The sequence below is a fragment of the Phycodurus eques genome, chromosome 10, assembly GCF_024500275.1.
Source record: "Phycodurus eques isolate BA_2022a chromosome 10, UOR_Pequ_1.1, whole genome shotgun sequence".
NCBI lineage: Eukaryota > Metazoa > Chordata > Actinopteri > Syngnathiformes > Syngnathidae > Phycodurus > Phycodurus eques.
Window position 1 is genome coordinate 4,307,073 of NC_084534.1, and position 18,533 is coordinate 4,325,605.

General features: G+C 38.8%; 1 protein-coding gene across 9 annotated transcripts in view; it reads left to right on the forward strand.

The window, feature by feature from the left end:
- The window catches only part of LOC133409240 (band 4.1-like protein 1), a 98,844-nt gene that overhangs the window by 46,150 nt on the left and 34,161 nt on the right, over positions 1-18,533 (forward strand). For 8 of the 9 annotated variants that reach the window (XM_061689004.1, XM_061689003.1, XM_061689007.1 and 5 more), the window contains 8 exons: positions 4,044-4,172; positions 4,526-4,693; positions 8,517-8,621; positions 11,446-11,488; positions 15,174-15,249; positions 15,549-15,767; positions 16,100-16,187; positions 16,277-16,429. In XM_061689004.1, the coding sequence (XP_061544988.1) occupies positions 4,134-4,172; positions 4,526-4,693; positions 8,517-8,621; positions 11,446-11,488; positions 15,174-15,249; positions 15,549-15,767; positions 16,100-16,187; positions 16,277-16,429 (891 nt within the window). In that variant the 5' untranslated portion in view covers positions 4,044-4,133. Of the gene's footprint in view, positions 1-4,043; positions 4,173-4,525; positions 4,694-8,516; positions 8,622-11,445; positions 11,489-15,173; positions 15,250-15,548; positions 15,768-16,083; positions 16,188-16,276; positions 16,430-18,533 lie in introns of those variants that run through there. The other variant, XM_061689008.1, reaches the window with a different exon arrangement.

The window sequence follows — 18,533 nt, forward strand, 5'->3', positions numbered from 1 at the left end:
TTTTGGGATGTGGGGGGAAACCGGAGTGCCCGTAGAAAACCCACACAGGCACGGGGAGAACATGCAAACTCCACACAGGTGGGACTGGGGATTGCACCCCAGTCCTCAGAACTGTGAGGGTGACGCTCTAACCAGTCGGCCACCGTGCCCTGCCTACATAGCTATGATAGTCAAAATTAAAGTTCTGAAGAATTTGACCCAAGGGTAGCATATGCAGGCTGAGTGTCACAGGCTAGTGGCACTTTACAGTAGCTCAGTCTCTTCTTTTTGATATTTCGCATTATTAAGAGTACATTGTGTTTGGGAGTCTTGTTCTAATCGCCTTGTATTTAGTCCCTAATCTTCCCGCCTGCGTTTGTATGGCTGTCTCTCCACTGAGGAGAGAGATGATCAGGTGTGAGAAAAAAAATACTCTGCGCTGTGCTGTTACCATGGCAATCAAAATCTCTGAGCTGAGCCAGTACTCTTCCCCCCCTGATGCCTTCTCTGTTTGCCTTTATAGACTAATGCTTAAGGGGGCCCCAAGAGAGAATTCACATTGGCCCATATCAGTGACAAAAATCTGCTTCAGACACTGCAACGACTATGTGTCACCGTCAATAATCCCCGGCATAGGGCCCCTTACTCGCTGTTATTGGCTAGTGGCTAGTAGAGGGCCCCAAGAAATGACAGTCCATATTAACAACACAACTGGAACCAGACATCCGTATTCGGAAATCTCCTAATGGAGAGATTTAATCTCCTACTAAACAAAATGAAACAAAATTATCACTCCGGCCATGCAAAAATAAATATAAAATAACAAAAAACTAGAAAAGGATGAAAAGGGGAAAAACATGCAGTTGGTAAGTGGGAATGTTTATCTGTTACATGAGAAAAGTAATGATGGCAGTTTGTCCCAGGGGGGTGGGGTCGGTCATCTTCCAATTCCTGAAAGACAGATTCAGAATGCGAGGGGCCAAAAGTCGAGTTGTGATTGGCTCATTGAGTGGTTGTGGAAGGGAATGAAAAAGATGAGCCCGCGAGCCACACCAAGCCCAGGGGACAAATGCAGGCAAGGTAGCAGCAAAACCGTGGTCTAGATTTCCCGTGGGAAGGTTGTTCTCTATATAAGCAAGTGGAACAGATTGGATTAACACACTATGTAGTAAAGGGAAACCATCAGATTTTTGATGATATTTAAGTGAATAGTGACAGGTTATGATTTTTTTTACTGACTTATATTCTACATTTTTGGTCTAGATCTATCTATACATATACATATATATACATATATATATACATACATATATATATATATATATATATATATATATATACATATATATACATACATATATATATATATATATATACATCAAATTGGCATTGTGTAGTCTCAGCTTCACTGAAATTTCCCAGCAACTACCAGCGTGGGTGAGTAATTTCAAAGACGGTGATATGAAATGATACAGAGGACTTAACTCAGGGAGTAAGTGTATAGGCTGTAACTATATTGACAACAATTGTTTCTGACTGAGCAAAGGGGGGTGAAGGAAAGGAACATTTTATGAGAGATTTTCACAGACATTTTGGTCATATGAAAATAAAGAAAATAATATCAGGAAGTTGTGAACAGTCTTAAAAATGCAGTTGAGACAGTTCAGGTGACTAAATTGGTACATATCTCAGTGCAAGTGTATGTGTAAGATAGACACTCATTAAACAGAGCCTGTTTGAGAGACGCTTGAGAGACCTGTAAATAGACAGAAAGAGGCGAAGCAATTTATGTATGTGTGGTGGTCAGGACAAAATGGTGACTTGCGAAGAGACATAAATGCATTTTTTTGTTTTTTATTCGGGACTAGTCATTTAAAATAGTACTGAAGGTATGGCAGCACATCATCATTGCCAAGTAACAAGCAAAGTTCAAAGAAGATGAAACAAAATTTTCCAACTGTAAAATTGTACCTCTATTTTTCTGTAGATTATTACACACTTTTCATTGTAATCAACAAAATTCTTCGGGATTTGAAAAGTAAGCCCATAATGACCAGCTGTAGTACATCTTGCAGAGCAAGGCAACATTTACTGAAAGTATACAGTCAACCAGCATGCTTTTCACCTACTTTCTCTTTCACCAGCATAGCAGCCCAGTTTTCCTGTATAAAGTATATGTAAAAACTTTAGTCAAAAAAAGTCTTGATTATTAACAAACAAATGTCCATCCTGAACAGCAAAATACAGTATATTTTATCATGATACATCTCACAAAGTCATGTGCAGGAATGACTGTGTGTGTGATATGTACATTAATGCTACTTGCATATTCCCTGTTCCCACAAATTACTGCATAGTAAGGAACCCAAAATCAAGTTTACATCAGGGCAGAACTAGTCAGTCATCACAAATTTTAGAGTACAGTATTGGACACACCATTTAGGTTTGACAAATTTAAGAATGTTTTTATTTTTGTCACAAGTTCACTTCAGGTCGGCCGACTATACCCGAGTGATGCTTGGTTCCCATGTGCATTACACCACTTGACAACCACTAAACTAATCAAGGAACATTTACAATACATTTATTCAGTTCTTAAATGTCTTTTTTGTAATGCTGCCCAAGCATCACTTCAGTGTGGTCCAATTAAAATTGGGGCTTATATGTGTTGATAAATGGTGGGCTACAGGATTGATAGAGCAGCAAATGAGGGGAAATGAAGGTTGTCACATGCTCTTAACCTTATTTAAAAAAGCCAAGAGCATCTCTGGCTGGTTGACTATGGTTTATCACCTTAGTATGCCAGTGTCAACTGGTTGTGTTCCCTTCTTAGTCGTCAGCGATCACGATTCACAATCCCCACATAGATTTTGTTGCTGAATTTGTGGGATTAGAAAGGCCTCTTTGGCCTTGACTGGATTACAACCAAGGCCCTGAACTGTTGTCTCAAGGTTTTTATAATCCACTTATTTGAATGAAGAATTTTACAATCTATTGAGCACTTTTAACAGAGGAGTATGATACATGTTTTCCAAGGTCTATTTTGCTTTCTTGAGAAATGTAGGGATTATGTATAAAATACCAACATTTGAGGAGCAATAAACTGTTAATTGGCAAGTGTTTCATTTATTGCATTTCCTTCCCACGTGAATTAAAAGTGCGGGCTTTACAACCTTGGACAACTGTTTTACCTCAGTGACAGTCAACAACAACACATTGCCCATCCACAGTGAGAAACCCAGTGTGGGGGATGTTGAACAGTACAGTATAATGCACATCTTTATTTTTGTGTCTTGTGCAATAAAATGCACGCCCACAAGAGCTCATGTAATATCACATACACATAGAGTTGAGTCAGACTTAACTAAATAACAGCAATTAAATTTTTTTTTTGTAGGTATGTGTGTTTTGAAATGAAACACTAAGAACGTTTAATTTCATGATTAATAGTGACAGCAATTATCACGGTTACCAGTATTATCACAATATTTATAAAGGAAAGGATTGAAACATGATCTGTGTTTTGTAACATTACAGTCATCCATATCATTTCATTCGCCCATGTTGTGATTTACGTTTGTAGTTTTGTTCATTTGGTTTGTGTGCCTTGTTGTCTCAGTTGTCTATTTCAGTTTTATTTTGTTCTCTGTCTTTCTTCCAGTCGGGCTCTCATTATTTTCAAATGTCTTGTGTACTCTCTTACCCTGTTACCTTATCTATTTTTTTGCCTGTATATAAACCCTGAAGACGAACCCTTCAAACATGATAAGAAAAGACACGCACACACGCACGCACACACGCACACACACACACACACACACACTTCAGGGGCAACACATGCTCAGCACAGATGAATATGGTAGTAAGAATAATTTATAAATGAGACTATTAGTAGCTGTTTGATAGTATATAGTTAATAGATCAATGAACCATTTCTTCCCTATGATCATGTTTGATGATCATGCTTGTAAACAAAACAAAGAGAAATATTTCTGGCAACAATTTTCCCGCATGTTCTATGATGCTTTTTTGAACGTATTTGTTATTGGTTTGTTTCCTCTCAGGTTTGTGTCCTAACCTAAGTGACAGAGGTGTGTGCTGGGTGTCCAAGACAAGCCAGGAGTCCTCCCAGACAGCAGGGGGAAGTGGCAGAAATGCAGGAGCCAATCTTGGATGCCAAGATGCCAAAACAGGTGGGCTTACCCTTTCGATTTAAAAAAAAAAAAAAAAAAAACAACAACAATTAAGAACAAAAAACAATAATGACATACGACATTACGTTACTATGGAGAGATACAATAATGCCTAGGAGTCTTGGAGATAATGATGACTATGTTTTCGGTACTCATATATATTTTTTTTTAATTAAACAAGAACTCTCCAAATGTATGTTAAAAACTGTAACATGGAGATACTCATTATACCCCTATTTATTTTTCTGCTTGATATTTTATTTTATGCAATAATAATAATTCAATATATAATATAACATTATAATAGTGTTGTTAGACTGATTGTCTTTTATTTACTTTTATACCGCTTAAAGGAGCAGAATTCCAAGCCTCTGGATGAGCAGAAGGAGAATGATGACACATCTGAGAAGACATCCCCAAACAAAAACCTCAAATCACCACAGAAAGGCTCCAAAAGACATAAAACAACACAGTTTAAAGTGGCACTGTTGGATTTGTCGGATTACAAAGGAGAAATTGAGGTACGCATTATAGAACAAATAATTGTGATAACACATTAAACAATTAGCTTGAACATGATTTGTTCAACCACTTTATTCTTTTTATTGGTCTCTGTGGGCAGTTTATTGTTGTATAACGTAGCATAGGGTGGATGAGACAATACAAAAATATAATGACATGCTGAGAGCTCATAGGGTGTGAAGCAGTATTACATGTTGCCTTAACACACACTGATTTTTGCATATTGCAAGGGTTTCCATACATACGTCTGTTGCTTTATTCTAGCAGCCTGAAATGTCATTCACCTGCTGGGAAGGGAAGACGAAGCCATGTACAACAAGAGGTTCTGTGAATGTACACGAAGACATCCAAATCAATTCTAGTTTAGACTGTTAATGAGTTGCACTTGTAAATACTTCAGGTTGCAGTATGAAATGCTGCTTTGAAGTCATACCATTTACTGATGTGAAACAGCTCTTGTATTATCCAAAACACAAACAAGGTCATGGATTAGGCCTAGAGTTCCAAACCATACAATGGCAAGCTGAATTGTACTGATTAGTAAAATGGATTAAATGAATGAGGCCCAGTATTTTCACAAGCCTCCTCCTGTGCATAAAAACGGTAGTTCTTGCTTTTTGGTGAGGAAAGAACATCAGGAATGCAACACATTCATCACCTTTTTCCTTCAGCACAATGAAAACATTCAGAAATATCTTTGGCTCCTGTCAACACCGCAACAATAGTTTGCATTATGCTTATGAATGCTTTTACGTCTTGGGTGCTCTTAATATTTTCCAGTCCTCACAAAGGTGCATAAAGGAGACCTCCAGCTACTGTTTAGAGATGTGGGAGTACTGGCCTGGCTTAAGTAGTATGGTGCTTGAAATAGCGGCTGTTCCAATATCATACATTATTTAGTGTAAAATGTCCTGGGCAGAGTTCTTATGAAATTAATCAATCAGTCAGGTCTCCAATAATCAATTGTCTAGCAAAACCAGGGGTCTTCAACTACATGCTAAGAAAAGGTCCAGTTCAGAAAAATTTCTTCAAGCTCAAGTGGAGGACATCATTATGCAGAGCTGCCAAATGTTACGGAACGTCTGTATTTTGAAATCACTGATCATGACGGACGTAACATTGATTGTTCCTGGTATGGGAAAAAAAACCACAGCATCTTACATTACCGGCGCGATCACATTGAACAGCCGCTTGGTGCGCGCTATTTTATTATGCCAGCCGTGGAGGCGAAAGTTCTCTTTCCGTCCGGTGTCAATGCATTTTAAGTCACTGATCATCGCCTCCACGGTAGCGAATAAAATACACTTCTTACCGTGCTTCTTACAAGTGTCACGAAGGGAGGACGAGGTGCTAATTGCCAAGCTATCGTTACAAGCAGTCGCAACACATCGAAATCAGTGATTTGGTGGTACAGGACACTGGCTGGACCTGCGTTTTCGCAGAGCGTAACCAACTTGGAACAACAAAATAACAGGTCAATTAATACGTGTTACGAGATATAAACATAAAATAATACACATCCGCACAGGACGCCACAACTAAACTGGGAATTAATTACTGGAATGATGGGATGTGAAAAGTAAATATTTTTATTAATAAATATTTGTCATATAAGATAACCTTTATTATTTCCACAATGGAGAAATTTGTACCATTTCAGCAGAAATTGTGGAGATAGGAAATATAAATTTGCAATATACGTAAATACCATGCAAGAGAAGACAATTACATTTCTTTTTCTTTAATGTACTTCTACGTGTACAAAACATACCTTGCACAAGATAGAAACCAATACTACTGTCGAAATCTCATATACTGTACTGATACTTTGATTCAGGATGCAACAGCATCCACCATTACAAGGTTGATGGAATAAAAACATTAAAATAACAAATATTGAAGCCATAATTTATTTACGATTATGATAATGACTATCACACAGAAATGTTCTTGACAAAATTTTGAAAATATGGAAATTCAGGCACATTTGGACAAATTGTTCTGGAAGTGATTTTTTTTATAGGTTGGTAGTGCTGATAATGTAAAGCATGCATTGTAATTTATCCATCCATCCATCCATCCATCCATTTCGGTTTGCGTATCCGAGGTCGGGTCACAGAGACAGCAGCTTAAGCACATAAGTCCAGACTTTCCTCTCCCCAGCCATTCAACCAGCGCTTCCGGGGGGACTCCGAGGCATTCCCAGGCCAGGCGAGAGACAGTCTCTCTGGATCTCCTCCCGGTGAGCCCCTCTTGATGACCGAGCTTGTCACCCTATCTCTCAGGGCGAGCCCGGACACCCTGCGGAAGAAATCCGTTCCGGCTGCTTGTATCCACAATCTTGTTCTTTTGGTCACAGTTTGTGACCATGGATGAGGCTAGGAACATAGTTTGCCTGGTAAATCGAGAGCTTTGCCTTTCGGCTAAGCTCCTTCTTCATTACAACAGATCGACTAATTCATAGTCCGCATCACTGCAGACGCTGCACCGATCCGCCTGTCGAGCTCCTGCTCACTCGTGAACAAGACCCCAAGATACTTTTGAACTCCTCCACTTGGGGCAGGAGCCTCCGACCTGGAGAGGGCACTCCACCCTTTTCTGACCAAGGACCTTGGTCCAGAATTTGGAGGTGCTGATTATTATCCCAGCCGTTTCACACTTGGCTGCGAACCGCTGCAGCGAGAGTTCAAGATCACAGCTTGATGAAGCCATCAGAGCCACATCATCTGCAAAAAGTAGGGACGAAATACTCATGTCACTAAACCGGACGCTCTTAACACCTCGGTGGAAAATAATTCGACTTACTACCGGCAATGCGGACTAAACTCTGACACTAGTTGTACAGGGACCAAACAGACCTTTTATCAGGGGATCTGGTACCCCATACTCCTGAAGCACCCCCCACAGACTCCCCGAGGGACATGGTTGAATGGTCTTTTCGAGTCCACAAACACATGTAGACTGGTTGGGGGAAAGGCATGAAAAAGGTGACCGACATGAAATAAGTGACAGACCAAAAAATAAAAAAGTGGTGCGGTGGAAGTGGTTTCTGGTGTCGTCAACTCCTTTGGCTCCAAAGCAGGTCCCAAGCACTCAGGTGGAACCTCAGGTCGATGCACTGCATATTAGTCCGCTGCGGAGTGATATTCACAATTACATCTGTGTGTGGATGGTGGAGGTGTGGAATGGATCTCGCTGCCAGCGTTCAAAGAGTGCAAAACAGCCTATGACGACAGCGACGGCGACAGCGACCCCCCCTCCCCCCCCACCTAACTAATCTGATCTGTACGATTCACGGAAATGGCCTATTTTGAGTTGAAAACGGCGAATTTTGTCGAAAAGCGACTGATTTGCATGTATGTGTGTCGGGAATGTTTTTATTTTCTTCATCAGGCGCAGTCAAACAGTCTGTTTTGGAACACTACAGTACTGGCATTCAACCCTCAAAATATATAATCTATATATATAAAATATATAATCTACCTTCAGCCTTCTTCAGCACTCTCTCATCATCATTTCAAAAAGAAATAGTTGCTGGCTGTACTGTATGTTGGTTTTATGTACTCTTGACCAACATCTTCAGGAACCTTTCCCCTTTTCTTTACTTTCAAGTGCCTAATGTGCACTGATTGAGACATAAAAGCAGATGATGGGGCTGTTTTATTGTCTCATATTATTTCACCAAACTTGACCCATTCTGACAAATACAAGTTTGCAAGGCATGCACACTGGACCATGGTGTTGCCCATGCTAACATAACGGAAGACATCTGTTTTGTCTTTGCTGACTACTTTAAACATCCCTGTGCATTTGTCATTGCAGAAACAGTCGAAAGGACAGACGCTGATAGACATGGTGTGTGAGCACCTCAACTTGCTGGAAAAGGACTATTTTGGCTTAACCTTTGCAGACACAGACACCCAAAAGGTCAGAGGATTGCTCACCACGATATTGTAGTAGGTGATTTGAATGTATAAACACCAACAAAGCAATCAGTATTCCTCTCACTTGTTAGCTGGGTTGATTCTCTCCACTGTGCACTATTCATCACATAGAGATGAATAGCAAATGTAAATGATTCCATGCAATGTCTGAAAATGTGTGCAGCTGGTGTAGAGATGAAAATGTATTAATGCATATGTGTAAGATGCATATCTTACATTTTGCTAAACAAATATTTATTGGAAGCTGAGTGGACCAATTATATCATTGTTGAGGAAATTAGGACATACAGTTTATCAAGAAATCAGAAAAAAAAGAAATGGCCCATGTGGTCACTGCACCTACAGGAAAATGGAAGAAAACGCAGCTAAAACAGCTTCCACTCAACATCACTTCCAAGGAAGCGGTGATAAGCAAATGATGCTGTAATACTGAACAAAACAGGTGAAAACCAAAGAAAATGAGTCACTTTTCTTTGTGCGGTGTCATCTGCCAGATCACATGTAGTCTTTTGTCTAAATTGTCGAAAACATCGTCTCAAATATAGGAGCACTGTTGGTATTGGCAAAAGCTGGCATACATGTAAGGAAATGTGTTATTGATGTTAATTATTGACTTGGACGTTTATGCTTTATTTATATATATAACAAAAAAAACTTTGGACTGTTATGACTGAAATCAATGGTGGGCGGTGCATTTTAGACATGGGACTTTGGTGGAGACTTAAGTGACCAAATCCACCTCTTGATGTCACCGTCATAATTTGACAAAATAAAATTTGAAAATGCAATATAACTATGCATAGCATTACAGAGAGAGTCCAAACCTCTATACTATTACATAGTTTGGAGATGTCCACAATCAAAATTTATTAATACCATGACAAAAATGTAAAAAAAGAGATGCCGACTATTGATAGATCATAAAATCCATCCTCCTTCTTTTTCTGTCCGTCCACAGAGGTTTTATCTTTTCTGCTTCTTGCAAGTCTTAGCATTTTTAAGCACAGTTCTGTGGTTGATTGAGATCAAAGTGGATAAATTAGCATGCACATTGCTGGCCTATTATCTTTTAATTACATAATTGTCACTGCAGTGAGCTGAGGGTACCTCATTGTCTGTTCTTGTTGACTCAGTGGTAGGTTAGCGGTTTTGACAGACGTTAGCCTCGTCAAAGTCAGGTATGTGATTGCACAACAGGCCACAGAGGACGAGCTTTCTTGTTGATGACAGAAAAGATGACAAGACCAAGTCCCTCTCAAATCTGGAGTACTTCGTCTGTCACTATCATCAACACAGGGACATCCTGACAGCTCAGTTGTTGTGGCTTGTTGCATATTATATACAGTGGCTTGGATGGAGCATGATCTTGCCCATATAGACAAACATACGGAAGTAAATCCACATCAATTATTGAACTGAATCAAAAGAAAACCATGAAATGGAATGCTGAAATACTATATCAGAGTAATATCTGTAATATCTGCTCTATGGTGAACACATACCAAAGGAAAAAAGTATTTTAGCTTTATTTATTCAAAAGGAACTGATTGTGTTCATTCTCTGATTCGTTCATAATAAAGGCCACTTATATAACATGAACAGTAATAATACATGATCAGAGCTTGAAATAAATAAAGATCTGGAAATATTTGAAATTTTACATTTGATATATTTATTTTTCTTGCCAGAGTAGGCATCTTTATAAAGAAATCCCAAGGCACCCAATTAATTTCAGATGCAAGTACAGTGAATAGTGAAGTGGGGGATAGGAACCAAAGCGTGAAAATCTGCAAATAATTGACGCCCCACACTCTCGCCGACCCAAAAGGGTTATTTGCATATACACACCACAAGATGGCGGCAAAGCACTTACAATGGACAGAATCATAACCATGCTTCTAGAATGTACACAATCATGAACCCATGCTACATAAACCACTATATTCAGTAGTTAAACGAGATTCAATAGAAAAAAACAAGTTATATAAGGCTCATTAGTAGTGTTAGTTAGGCATACTAGCCTAAATAACACGCCAGCACAAACTGGTGACATCACATATGGGCAAACAAATATGCGTGCAAGTACTTATTACTTTAAGTCATTAAACCCATCTTTTTGGCATATACATACGATAATAAATGTTAGGGATTAGAGGCAAATTTTAACTCACAGTCGACTACACAGGTAGCTGGATCCGGGGAGATGCATAAAAATAATTTCAGGTTCACGTTTGGATGTGCATGATGTGCATTCAAGGACAGCCAACAAAAGAGGACATCTCAAACGCAAACGGAAAAACACTATAATTGAATTTAACCTAAAAACAACAAAGATTCCAATTGATGGTGCCAAAGTAATACTTTAATTTGTTTGGCCTGATTACAGAAACAGCTCATAGCCGACATTTTAAGCAAATAACAGAGGATAGGATCTATTAAAAAAAAAAAAAAAAAAAAAAAAAAATGCACATGCTGGGGTTTGGTGTAAATCTTTAACCTGGCAATTCCTACAACATTTAAACTATGGCAAAACCACACTTGTAATGTAATCACTGTATTATCAAACACGATAAGAGCAGCAGGGTTAAGATCACTCATTTTGCAACACAATGAAGAAACAAATGCTTTTATCAAATGTCTCTGCACATTTAACAGCTCAGTAGGGGAGGACTCCCATGATTTATTTAAACATATGGAGAGGCTTTCATTAGGGACACCAGTGGCAATTTAATTGAAATGTCTCAGCAGTGTTCGCAATTGCCATATTTCCTGTCCTCCCTGCATGAATCCCACCTTCTGTCTTCCAGAACTGGTTGGACCCCTCTAAGGAGATGAAGAAACAGATGCGCAGTGAGTATCTTATCCAGGAAGACAGTATAATCCATATTTCAGTCTTGAAGTGAAGCTTCAGAACACAATTTGTTCACACATTGATGCAAAATGTCACATCATGATTTCATCCGTATAATTTTGACGCAAAAGTCTCAATGCTTAGGCATATTTGTACAATTTAATCAAATGTAATTCAAGGGCTAAATCAAAACGTTATATAGACATTGCTCAGTTTGAATTAAAATCACAAGACAACAGATGAGACAGACAGACGTATGGTGAAGATGTTGCACGAACCAGCCTGCAAGAGGAAAAACAACAACTTGATTTTGCCAAACAGGCATTGTAAAACTGTTACGTGGAGATAATGTAGCCAATTTATTAGAAATTAAGAGTTAAAGTGAACACTAAAGGATTTACATTTGACAGGCAAAAATAAAATGATTTTGAATTTTTAACATAATTAAAATCTGGTTCAAAACCTTTTCAATTTCCTTTCCATTTTGTGTGCAATCCACTTTTTTCCCCGCAAGATTGATGTTTTACTGAGTTCTACAGTGTTCATTCAGTATTGCCATTGGACATTTAATTATCTGGCTACATATGTTTTATTGTTGTTGTGTTTGACCTCAACCAGAGTTTGACAGTTTGGTTATTTAGTTCTTTGGCCACTATGGAGAGGAGCAGTTGAATGTGAGGGGGATGATCGTATGCTCATAAAAGTTGGCTTACTCCGAACAATTTGTCTCTGCCACTTCTGAAACGACGGCTATGTCTTGTTATATAGTGGGTCCCATTTATTTTCCAAAGTGGGTACTAAATCAACACTCCATCTCAGGAGAAATCAATGGAGGTTAACATAATTGCCTGGCATCTTATTGCTTTATGTGAGGCCACTTGTTGCACTGCAAAGCAGAAGAATGGGCAGAGAGATAAGTATTGACAGATGCACACTGAGCAAAAACAAGTATTTTCGTTTATACACATCAATTAAGTTACACGCTTTGTTTTACCTATATGCCATCGATCATTGCGTTTCTGCATTGTTACACTTGATTTCTGTTATGCTGAATTTAACAATACGTACATCTGTGTCAGTAGAAGCTGTAGAAGCAACAGAAAAACGAGTACTACTATATTTGTTTTACTATATTCAGGTGTTGCGCAGGTGCGCATGCACACTGAATATCATAAAAGCGCACTGAGTATATCAGCGGGGCTCGAGTTGTGTTGTCATTCGCAAACAACTCATTCAAACGAACAAACCTTTTGACAGAGGTGGAGGAATTGAGTTACACTGGAGTTTCCAATTTTAGGACTTGGGACTTGCTTGGCCAAAACCTATGAAAGACCCGAGTTGCACACCATAAACCTGGCAACCCTGCCAACAGCCCGCTATGAGACGAGGGCTGAGCCACCTCACTGAGCAAGTGTCACGGAGGGAACGGCAAAGATTATTACATTTGGATTCATGAATGATCTTTTTGATTAAATAGGGGAAAAGACAAGAGCGACATGCAAGCTTTGCAACTCAAATATAAGACATCGTCATCGACAAGGTCTACATTAATCTGTCAGACACAACTAGGTTGGCTTCACAGTAGTTTACGTCACTGATACACGATCAAACAACTCAACTTCAAGTAATCCATGCATTTAATTGAGAATACAGTGAAGTGATAGACAATATGGAGACTGGAATCTGGAATCTATAGCTACCATTACAAAAAAAAAAAAGCAAATTATGATTTTAGCATACACGTTAAAATAGACTCCCTTTTAAGGGGCTGTCCTCATTGTTGCACGTCCACCATATTGGATGTGGCATGTCCACCAATACACTTAGGAAAGTAAATGGACTGAATTTCATAAAGCGACACGCTACAAAGTGCACAAAGTTAATCCCTCTCATTCACCTATTTACATACACACTCATATATTTAGGAAACAGACTGTTTGTTACTTTAAATTCTGATGATTACATGTTTACTCCAGTATATTCCAATATTTATCATCACAGGGACAGTGTTAGATACATTGGTAGCTGTAAACACTAATTCAGATGTTAGAAAAAAATAAATAGTATTGATAATAATAGTAGTATGGTATGTATACATTATTTCATACTCTTGTTATTCATTTCATTTTCAGAGGTGTAAATGTACTTTTTGTGTTATGATCAGGAAAAAAACCCAAAACATTTTATCAGCACTTCATTATATTTTCTGACTGAGCAAGACTTTGACTCAACCCGACTTGCTTGATTTTTTTTCTCTCTCCCACATTAACTTGTAGAATAAAGATGAGTAAAGAGTAAAGTAAATAGAATAAGGACAAAAATGAAGAAAGTTAGAAACTCAGATTCAACAAAATGGTCACAGCTAAAATCTTGACTGCTATTGACTCAGTAATAAGAAATTGAAACATTTTCGGCACGTTGGCCGACTGGTTAGAGCGTCAGCCTCACAGTTCTGATGAGCGGGGTTCAATCCCCGGTCCCGCCTGTGTGGAGTTTGCATGTTCTCCCCGTGCCTGCGTGGGTTTTCTCCGGGCACTCCGGTTTCCTCCCACATCCCAAAAACATGCATTAATTGGGGACTCTAAATTGCCCGTAGGTGTGAATGTGATTGCGAATGGTTGTTTATTCGTATGTGCCCTGCGATTGGCTGGCACCCAGTTCAGGGTGTACCCCGCCTCCTGCCCGATGATAGCTGGGATAGGCTCCAGCACGTCCGCGACCCTAGTGAGGAGAAGCAGCTCAGAAAATGGATGGATGGATGGATGAAATATTTTCACCAGTTTTAAAGATTCACAACTTTCTAAATATGTATTATTTGAAAATAACACTCATATCGCTATAATCACCCTTAAAAGTTCTGTCTGATAATGCTCGTCTGATTAGTCTTAGTCTCATGTATATCAAGTAAGCTTTTAATATATATATATATATATATATATATATATATATATATATATCAGAATCAGAATCAGAATCAGAATCATCTTTATTTGCCAAGTATGTCCAAAACACACAAGGAATTTGTCTCCGGTAGTTGGAGCCGCTCTAGTACAACAAACAGTCAATTTACAGAACACTTTGGGGACATAAAGACATTGACAAAAAACAATTGTGCAAAAAGATGCAGAGTCCTCATGTATATATATATATATATATATATATATATATATATATATATATACATATATATTAAAAGCTTACTTGATCAGCTTATCAGTAGATAGTTGTAACACCTCTGTGAGTGAGTATGTTTATTTTTGTATGTTTGTATTTATGTAGTTATGTTTAGCAGCATAATTCTAAAACTACCAAAATGAATTCAACAAAACTTAGCGCAACGTGTCTCGGACAAAGGAACTAACCATTAGATGTTCCTCCAGATATCGCATAAGGATTTTTAAAATGGCTAATTCGCTATTGTTGAACAAGTTATACAGTGCATATATGCAAGGGAGCAGAAAATATTGACACATACAGTACAGGGTATATTCAGCCTTGGCAAAGCTCTTTGCCCTATATTGTATACTGAGTACTCTTCTTTGTCTGGTAGAGGTTGAATTTCAGCTCTTTTATTGGCTTTCATTATATTATGCAGAGAGATGTGACAGGAGAGTGTACATTCGTTATTTCTTTCTAGGACAGACATGACAGCAATGATCTTTCAGCTTTCATTTTTTTCTGCAGACAGTCCATGGCACTTTGCCTTCGCTGTCAAGTTCTACCCTCCAGACCCCTCCCAGCTCACTGAGGATATTACCAGGTAGTGTGTTACATATGTTAATTCAAGGAGAAAGTGCATGACAGTTATGCTAATGGTTTGCAATTTCTAATGTTTGCTAAATATGGGTGTTTCTGTAGAAGTACTGTAACAATTTACATGGTGTATTTCACCCCCCGTCAAGGCGAACCAAATCCCTCATTCCCTTTTAAGGATTAGAACTGGAATGCTACTAACAGGCGAGGATTTACTGTGCTGAATACGTGTTGGAGCTTGCCTTTTCTCAGCCTTGTTTTGACTGCCTAAGCCCTCCTCTCCTCCCCTTTTTTCTCATCTGACAGATACTACCTGTGTCTGCAGCTGAGGGATGACATGTTGTCAGGTCGACTGCCTTGCTCATTTGTCACCCACGCCCTCCTGGGCTCCTATACAGTCCAAGCTGAGCTCGGCGACTATGATCATGATGAGCATGCACTGGACTATGTCAGCGATTTCCATTTCACTCCCAATCAGACTCGTGAGCTGGAGGAGAGAGTGATGGAGCTCCATCGAAACTACAAGTACAACTTGACACGCTGTTGAATAAATCACACTTCAATCTATCAAACTATAATAATTTCCATTGTATTTTTTTTCTCTTGATGAGCTTTCTGTTTGCTAAAAATAAATCTTTCATCATATTGTCGTGCCACCTTTCTTAGAAATCTCAATTGTAAGAATCAGGCCACGTCATTGTTTGCCAGCACATTCCCACACAAACACAAAGTTTGGGATTTTGGTTTGAATGATAAATTACCAAGTAGTTCTGCGCCCAATGTGCAAGATAAGTGATTTGAAAATTAAGACTGTGAACATGCCTGCTGATGTTGGTTACAGATTTTTCTACCCACAGGGGTATGACTCCAGCGGAGGCTGAAATTAACTTTTTGGAGAATGCTAAGAAACTGTCCATGTATGGCGTGGACCTGCACCATGCTAAGGTTGGCTGCATGAATTGATAAATACAGAAGTTTTCAGACACTTATGACTAATTTCTTTTTCTTTTTTTGTTGACTCATTTACCGTGCAGGATTCTGAAGGGATCGACATAATGCTGGGTGTATGCGCCAACGGCCTGCTGGTATACCGTGATCGGCTGAGGATCAACCGCTTTGCTTGGCCAAAGATCCTTAAGATCTCCTATAAGAGGAGCAACTTTTATATTAAGATAAGACCTGGAGAGGTAAGCATCATGGGGAAGAATATTTAGTGCTTGAGTCGTAACATAATAAAGATGAATTGCCGGTATCTAAAAACAATGGCCGAATATACAGTACATGTAGAGTATTTTGGCTTCAGGGAAAATGCCTTTATAACACATTCTGCCTCCCAAACTGTACGAAGAAGAGTACACAGATACTGATGAGGAGATCTAAATCCCATGAAAATAATCTACTGGTTTGGGAGTTTTAGTATTTGGTCACTGTTGCTCCTACAAAAGCACAAACGTTTGGAAAAGGCAAATACTTGTTTTGTTGGGTTGCTGCTGCTTTAATTTCTCTATTGTCAACAGATGCCACAGAAAGATGACCGGATTATAGTGTAATTATAATACAATGCATCCATTGGGATCTTCTCAGGTTGCTTGGCAAAATGACTTTAGTGATTCACCACATGCAGCTCAGCCGTAGACCAGCATACACACCCCTGTAAAATGATAACAGAATTTTAATAGAGTGTGCATGTTGATGTTAGCTAAGTAGCAATATATACATGTATAGTTTGTCAAAAAAAAAAAAAAATAAATAAAAAAAAAAAAAAATATATATATATATATATATATATATATATATATATATATACACATATATATATATATATATATATATAACCCCAATTCCAATGAAGTTGGGACGTTGTGTTAAACATAAATAAAAACAGAATACAATGATTTGCAAATCATGTTCGACCTATATTTAATTGAATATACTCCAAAGACAAGCTATTTAATGTTCAAACTGATAAACGTTATTGTAATCATTAACTTAGAATTTTATGGCTGCAACACGTTCCCAAAAAGCTTGGACAGGTGGCAAAAAAGACTGAGAAAGTTGAGGAACACTCATCAAACACCTGTTTGGAACATCACACAGGTGAACAGGCTAATTGGGAACAGGTGGGTGCCATGATTGGGTATAAAAGGAGCTTCCCTGAATTGCTCAGTCATTCACAAGCAAAGATGGGGCGAGGTTCACCACTTTGTGAACAAGTGCGTGAATAGTCGAACAGTTTAAGGGCAATGATCCTCAACGTACAATTGCAAGGAATTTAGGGATTTCATCATCTACGGTCCATAATATCATCAAAAGGTTCAGAGAATCTGGAGAGATCACTGCATGTAAGCGGCAAGGCCGAAAAACAACATTGAATGCCCGTGACCTTCAATCCATCATGTAAAGGATATCACCACATGGGCTCAGGAACACTTCAGAAAACCAATGTCAGTAAACACAGTTCGGCGCTACATCCGTAAGTGCAACTTGAAAGTCTACTATGCAAACCAAAAGCCATTTATCAACAACACCCAGAAAGGCCACCGGCTTCTCTGGGCCCGAGCTCATCTAAGATGGACTGATGCAAAGTGGAAAAGTGTTTTGTGGTCCGACGAGTCCACATTTCAAATTGTTTTTGGAAATTGGGGACGTCGTGGGCCAAAGAAGAAAAGAACCATGCAGACTGTTATGGACGAAACATTCAAAAGCCAGCAACTGTGATGGTATGGGGCTGTGTTAGTGCCAATGGCATGGGTAACTTACACATCTGTGAAGGCACCATTAATGCTGAATGGTACATACAGGTTTTGGAGAAACATATGCTGCCATCAAAGCAACGTCTTTTTCATGGATGCCCCTGCTTACTTCAGCAAGGAAATGCCAAATCACATTCTGCATGTGTTACAACAGCATGGCTTCGTAGTAAAAGAGTGTGGGTACTAGACTGGCCAGCCTGCAGTGCAGACCTGTCTCCCGTTGAAAACGTGTGGCGCATTATGAAGCGTAAAATACAACAACGGAGACCCCGGATTGTTGAACAGCTGAAGCTGTACATCAAGCAAGAATGGGAAAAAATTCCACCTACAAAGCTTCAACAATTAGTGTCCTCAGTTCACAAACATTTATTGACTGTTGTTAAAAGAAAAGGTGATGTAACACAATGGTAAACATGACCCTGTCCCAGCTTTTTTGGAACGTGTTGCAGCCATAAAATTCGAAGTTAATGATTATTTGCTAAAAACAATAAACGTTATCAGTTTGAACATTAAATATCTTGTCTTTGTAGTGTATTCA